At 44.6% G+C, this 7,500-nt stretch overlaps 2 protein-coding genes across 4 annotated transcripts in view; both read right to left on the bottom strand.

Moving 5' to 3' along the window:
• rps6ka3a (ribosomal protein S6 kinase a, polypeptide 3a) overlaps window positions 1-3,582 on the bottom strand; it is a 14,985-nt gene extending 11,403 nt beyond the window's left edge. Inside the window, exons 1-2 of the mRNA XM_062988262.1 lie at window positions 3,315-3,582; window positions 1,690-1,725 (exon numbers count right to left, since the gene is read on the bottom strand). Of these exons, the coding sequence (XP_062844332.1) occupies window positions 1,690-1,725; window positions 3,315-3,377 (99 nt within the window). The 5' untranslated portion in view covers window positions 3,378-3,582. The remainder of the gene's footprint in view (window positions 1-1,689; window positions 1,726-3,314) is intronic.
• A 1,304-nt stretch (window positions 3,583-4,886) lies between these two features.
• The window catches only part of pdha1a (pyruvate dehydrogenase E1 subunit alpha 1a), a 12,119-nt gene continuing 9,505 nt past the window's right edge, over window positions 4,887-7,500 (bottom strand). For all 3 annotated transcript variants that reach the window (XM_062988456.1, XM_062988454.1, XM_062988455.1), the window contains one exon: window positions 4,887-5,395. In XM_062988456.1, the coding sequence (XP_062844526.1) occupies window positions 5,231-5,395 (165 nt within the window). In that variant the 3' untranslated portion in view covers window positions 4,887-5,230. The remainder of the gene's footprint in view (window positions 5,396-7,500) is intronic.

The following is a 7,500-nucleotide window of genomic DNA, read 5'->3' on the forward strand; positions in this document are numbered from 1 at the left end:
TCTCTCTCTCTCACACACACACACACACACTCACACACACACACTCAATCACACACAATCACACTCTCTCTCTCTCTCACACACACACACTCAATCACACACACACACACTCAATCACACACAATCACACTCTCTCTCTCTCTCACACACACACACACACTCAATCACACACACACACACTCAATCACACACAATCACACTCTCTCTCTCTCTCACACACACACACTCAATCACACACACACACACTCAATCACACACACACACACTCAATCACACACAATCACACTCTCTCTCTCTCTCACACACACACACTCAATCACACACACACACACTCAATCACACACAATCACACTCTCTCTCTCTCTCTCTCTCACACACACACACTCACACACACACTCAATCACACACAATCACACTCTCTCTCTCACACACACACACACACACACACACACACTCACAGAAAACTCTCTCACAAACACACACACACTCTCTCTCACACACACACACACACACACAATCACACACACAATCACACACACACACTCAATCACACACAATCACACTCTCTCTCACACACACACACACAAACTCTCTCACAAACACACACACTCTCTCTCACACACACACACACACACAGAAAACTCTCTCACACACACACACACACTCACACACACACAATCACACTCTCTCTCACACACACACACACTCACAGAAAACTCTCTCACACACACACACACACTCTCTCTCACACACACACACACACACTCACACACTCACACACACACAATCACACACAATCACACACTCTCTCTCTCACACACACACACACACAATCACACACTCACTCTCTCACACACACACACACACTCTCTCTCACACACACACACACACTCACACACACACAATCACACACAATCACACACTCTCTCTCTCACACACACACACACACAATCACACACTCACTCTCTCACACACACACACACACACACACACACACACACACACACACACACACACACTCACAGAAAACTCTCTCACAAACACACACACACACTCTCTCTCTCACACACACACACACACACACACACACACACACACACACAATCACACACACTCTCTCTCTCTCTCTCTCTCACAAACACACACACACTCTCTCTCACACACACACACACACAATCACACACACTCTCTCTCTCTCTCTCACACACACACACACACACAATCACACTCTCACTCTCTCTCTCTCTCTCTCTCTCTCTCTCTCTCTCTCTCTCTCTCTCTCTCTCTCTCTCTCTCTCTCACACACACACACACACTCTGGACTCTCTGTGAGGATCTGCAGCTTCACCCCTGTAGGTAAAGGCGTGTGCCAACCTGCAGCCCTTCAGCCAGTGAGGGCGTCAGCACCTAATATTCAGTTCCCTGGTTCTTCTCACCACAATCAGATGCTTTCAATCATCAACAAGCTTCTGGTGAGAGTGCTTAGATCTTTCATCAGGTTCTCCTCACAATCAGGAGTGTGTGATCTTCCATCAGGGTTTTGCAGTGCTCTTACACAGAAGCTCATGGTCCACAAACTTTTGGCCATATAGTGCACACACACACACACACACATATACACACACACACATACATACACACACACACACACACACACACACACACATACACACACACACAGAGACTTACCGTGATTGGTGGAAAGTCGTCCCCCATTGAATCATCCTGCCGAAAACAAGATCAGACACGTTAAGCTCAAACATCTCAGGAATTCCAACAGAGAAGCTCCAACAGAAACATCTACACACATCTACACACCTCAAACTCTACACACCTCAACGTTAACCTTCACCAACATACTGAACCTGAATCTCAAACCCTAAAGTTTGTGCACCCCTGCTCCAGTTCTCTCCTGCACAGTTTGATGTATTTGCTGATTTTATTGTACAACACAGTGGCGTGTCCAGAAAGTTCTGGTACATTTACTATTCAATGTAGAAAACAGGGGTGCACAAACTTCTGCACAAACGCTCCTGCTCACACTTTAGATTTTCCTCCAGATATTTCTACACCAAAATGGTAAAGAAACCACTCCACTCATCTCCAATCTCATCACAGATCTGGTGACACTTTCTCAGCCACGTTACTAAACACGGCGTGTGGGTTTGATTTAGAGACTCGAAACTATTCAACCCCCTTTAATGTCTACATAACTAACTCAGTCCAACTGGGAACAGAGAAAACCAGCAGACATCAAAGCAAAGCAATAATGGGAGTTCAGAAGTATTCACCCCCCAGTAGTGTTTGCATGGTGTGAAGTCATTCTGGTCTCTGGTTTGTGCAGCTCGTTTAGTGACGGTTGGTGGTGCAGCAGCGATCAGGATCTCTCACCACAAACCGAGCGCTGGCTGAGGTCTGCATCAGAACTTCGACTGAGACCCTTACATTATAAATCCCACCAGTTCTGCGATGGCATCATTTCACTTATTTAAGCTTTTCAGCAGAGAGAAGCAAACCAGACCTCCAATCCCTGCTACTAATGATCTCCATGATGTGATGCTACCACCACCGTATTTTACAGCAGAAATGGTTTCTGGGGTTTTCCTTAGATTTAAAGATAAGTTTTGCTTTCGTCTCATCAGAAGACAGACGTTTCTTGCTAATCTTGCAGATCATCAGTGAAGATCCTGGTGGTGCGACATCTTACATAAACAGACCGAGTGATCGTGGTTCTGGTAGCTGTTCAAACCATTTTCATTTTAGACTCTCCTGTATGTATTTGCAGATCTGCACGGCGCTCTCGGATCCCTGACTAGATCTGAATCATTCTTGAGTTTATGATTTGTTCTGTGGACAGGCTGTACCGTAATGATCGACCTCACAAAGAAACACAACAACGTTTTTGTGAAGTAAAAACAGCTGATCATTATTTTACATCTGCAACGATTAGCGGACGCTTTTATCCAAAGTGACTTACAGTACTGTGACAGTATACAGTCTGAGCAATAGAGGATTAAGGGCCTCGCTCAAGGGCCCAACAGTGACAACCTGACAGTGGTGGAGCATGAACCAAAAACCTTCTGATTACTAGTCCAGTGAGCTACACTGTCTTACGATCAACAGCGGGGTGAAATACCAAGGATACAAAGTGTCAGTGACACGAAAGAGATGTGTGTGTGTGTGTGTGTGTGTGTGTGTGTGAAAACTTTCTGCACACTGAACTTCCGATTAGAAGCCAAAGTTCAGGTTCTATCCCATAATAATAAGAGTAATAGAACTCAGTAGAATTGAACTCTATTCGTTGCTGTGGTTACCTCGTGCTCTAACAATCCCACCGCCGGTTTGTGCCACGGATCCGCGAACTGCGCGAGCGGCATCTTCAAACACTCCCGAATTCTTCCACTCAAGATCAAAGCGCTCCGTGTCGGCGCTACAGAGGCTGATTCACCGAGGCGGGGTGGATCTGCACCCCTCCGATCAACACCAACCGGGCCGAACTGGGACCGAACCTCCACTCCTCAATCACTCCAGTTCCACTAAACTAGAACTAAAGTTCAGAGTCGGAACCTCTACAGAACCCGAGCTGCTTCCGGTCTGAGTGGCAAACAGCGCCCCCTCCCTCACCTGTGGGGCGGAGCGAGGTCACGTGGCGCTGACGTCACAAACAACTACAAATTAAATTCAGATTAGTATTAATATTAATATTTTAATGCTATAGAACATATTTATGATTTATTATGATTTTACCTTACCTCATGTTTTGGTTACAGTCATGACAGGACAGGTCACAAGATCCATCAGTTCAGGTTTAATATCAAACACACTCATGAACTATTTAGTGTCTCCAGTTCACCCACACAGACACGGGGAGAACATGCAAAACTCCACACAGAAAGGACCCGGACCGTCCCACCTGGGGATCGAACCCAGGACCTTCTTGTTGTGAGGTGACAGTGCTACCCACCGAGCCGCCCAACAAGACTTTGAAGAACGGTTCACTGGTTGGAGAAATGCACCGTCACCCTTTCACTCGCCGACTCACACTCAGAGGTAACAGTGCGGCCAGTTTACCTGAACCAGCACAATGACACAGCAGATGGTGTAGGTGTCACACCGCTCCAGCGTCCTGGGTTTAATCCTTACCTCTGGTTTCCTTCGACCACACGAAGCAAAAAACACAGCAGGAGGTGGATTGGCTGCTCTATATTAACTGCAGGTACAAGTGTGTGAAGTGTGTGTGTGTGTGTGTGATGGATTGATGTGGCATCTGGGTGTGTACCTGATTACATTTGGGGAAGAGGGTATAAAACAATGAGCCATTTCTACAGAAATAGAGTTACAGTTTTGATCACCTGTTTTATGGGCTTGTTGGACATATAATTCCAAAACCACAAGAATTATTGTGCAGTGGTCCCACTTCTATGTGCATCTATAACAGTCTCTGCTCCTTTAAGTGAAATAAGCAGATGTGAATCCAGGCACCACTGTTGGTCGTGCTGGAAACTCCAGTTCCAGGTTCACTGCAAAAGTGTTCAGGGTTCTGTGCAGGTCGCTGGTGTTCCTCCACACCAAACTCATCATAATAACTGATCATATATAACAATCAGAGTGACACAAAAAGGGCATTCCCCAAACTGTTGTCAAAATCTTGAAAGCAATATAATAAAATACTATTGATTGAATATAACTAAATGTATTCACCTGATAGCAAGTGTTGTTTAAAAATCCCGAAATTAACCTTTAGACGAGGTGTCCACATACTTTTGGCCATATAGTGTATTTACACTTGAGTAGCAGGAACAAAAGATTTTTATGGTCAAAAAACAAGAGACAGCAGTAAAACCCAACAACTTCTCTGTTTCAGATCGAGAATAAACACTAAAGTCTTCGATAAATTGTTTGATTTATTATTATTAGGCACAAATTTGTTGGCAAATACATTTCATACACATAAATAAATCATTTTATAATCAGAGATGTTCAGATCTGTATGAAGTTTCACAGCCGTGATGTTGAGAACGTCGTGGGAGCCAAAAACCAAATTAATGCATTTTTAAAGATCCCAAAATTACTGAGAACTGTAACTGTAACCAAAACCCAGATGAGTTAGCATGACATCAGCTGCTAACATCTAACATCACTACTTCCTGATCCGGCCCTTTATCTCTTGACGGGGTGCAGAGCTGATATGGTGGGTATTATCGGTATATTTCGGGTATCTGGGAGCCGTTTAGCTGACGGATTTGAGCTTGGCCCAGGGGCTGGTGCCGCGCACCTCGATGGGGGGCTCGTTGCAGTAGACGTGGTTACACAGATCCTCCAGAGGGGGTTCGGGGTCTGTGGTGGCGAACTGAGCAGCATCTTCAATCTCCTTCCTCACCTCAACATCGATCTCCTGCAGAGACACACAGACCAGCGCCGGTTTAATAATCACTAACACAGAACCTCAAACACTCAGGAACACTGATCCAGTACCCACGTACAGACGGCGGAGAGAGAACCGCTTATTCAGGGCTCGAGGAGAATTCTTCTGGAAGCTTCACTGCAAATAAATGAATATATGTGTGTGTGTGTATATACTGTATATATTGTTTATCTATATATGCATTGAGTATAGTGTGTTTAGAGTATATACAGTGTGCATATTGTGTGTATATAGTGTATATAGTGTGTGATTATATTATGTATATAGAATGTGTGTAATGTATAAAGTGTATATATACAGGGTGTCCCAAAATTCACGCAAGAAGTAATTTTGATAGAGAACACAGGTTTTTAATTAAAAATTGTAATTTTTTAATTGATTCATAAAGTATACAGTATAGGGTTATGTATGGAATAGCATATTGGGTAAATGGCCTCCACGGCACATACGCACTCTTTTGTCGAAATTTTCCATGACCGTTTTGCATAATTGTGGCTGAATTTCGTTGATACAGCGCTCAATTTCCTCCTTCAAGGCGTGGGTGGTCGTGGGCTTGATGGCATAAACCTTAGACTTAAAAAAAACCCAAAGAAAAAAGTCCAACGGCGTTAAATCGCATGATCTGGGCGGCCAATTCTGATCACCAAAACGGGAAATTACACGACCAGGAAAAGACTCATGCAGTAATTGAATTGTTTCTCGGGCTGTATGGCATGTGGAAACCACATGTCGTCCACATCCATATCTTGCAATTTAGGCACAAAAAGCTGGATTCTCATGTCGCGATAGCGAGCACCATTAACTGTTATTGCCTGACCAGCCGCATTTTCTAATGAAGAATGGTCCAAATTCAAATCTTGCGTGAATTTTGGGACACCCTATATATAGTGTGAGTATTTTGTACATAGTATGTGTTATATTGTAAATAGTGTGTATGTTTGTGTGTGTATATACAGTGTATCACAAAAGTGAGTACACCCCTCACATTTCTGCAGATATTTAAGTATATCTTTTCATGGGACAACACTGACAAAATGACACTTTGACACAATGAAAAGTAGTCTGTGTGCAGCTTATATAACAGTGTAAATTTATTCTTCCCTCAAAATAACTCAATATACAGCCATTAATGTCTAAACCACCGGCAACAAAAGTGAGTACACCCCTTAGTGAAAGTTCCTGAAGTGTCAATATTTTGTGTGGCCACCATTATTTCCCAGAACTGCCTTAACTCTCCTGGGCATGGAGTTTACCAGAGCTTCACAGGTTGCCACTGGAATGCTTTTCCACTCCTCCATGACGACATCACGGAGCTGGCGGATATTCGAGACTCTGCGCTCCTCCACCCTCCGCTTGAGGATGCCCCAAAGATGTTCTATTGGGTTTAGGTCTGGAGACATGCTTGGCCAGTCCATCACCTTTACCCTCAGCCTCTTCAATAAAGCAGTGGTCGTCTTAGAGGTGTGTTTGGGGTCATTATCATGCTGGAACACTGCCCTGCGACCCAGTTTCCGGAGGGAGGGGATCATGCTCTGCTTCAGTATTTCACAGTACATATTGGAGTTCATGTGTCCCTCAATGAAATGTAACTCCCCAACACCTGCTGCACCCATGCAGCCCCAGACCATGGCATTCCCACCACCATGTTTGACTGTAGGCATGACACACTTATCTTTGTACTCCTCACCTGATTGCTGCCACACATGCTTGAGACCATCTGAACCAAACAAATTAATCTTGGTCTCATCAGACCATAGGACATGGTTCCAGTAATCCATGTCCTTTGTTGACATGTCTTCAGCAAACTGTTTGCGGGCTTTCTTGTGTAGAGACTTCAGAAGAGGCTTCCTTCTGGGGTGACAGCCATGCAGACCAATTTGATGTAGTGTGCGGCGTATGGTCTGAGCACTGACAGGCTGACCCCCCACCTTTTCAATCTCTGCAGCAATGCTGACAGCACTCCTGCGCCTATCTTTCAAAGACAGCAGTTGGATGTGACGCTGAGCACGTGCACTCAGCTTCTTTGGACGACCAACGCGAGGTCTGTTCTGAGTGGACCCTGCTCTTTTAAAACG

This window comes from Trichomycterus rosablanca, chromosome 26 (assembly GCF_030014385.1).
Source record: "Trichomycterus rosablanca isolate fTriRos1 chromosome 26, fTriRos1.hap1, whole genome shotgun sequence".
Taxonomy (NCBI): Eukaryota; Metazoa; Chordata; class Actinopteri; order Siluriformes; family Trichomycteridae; genus Trichomycterus; species Trichomycterus rosablanca.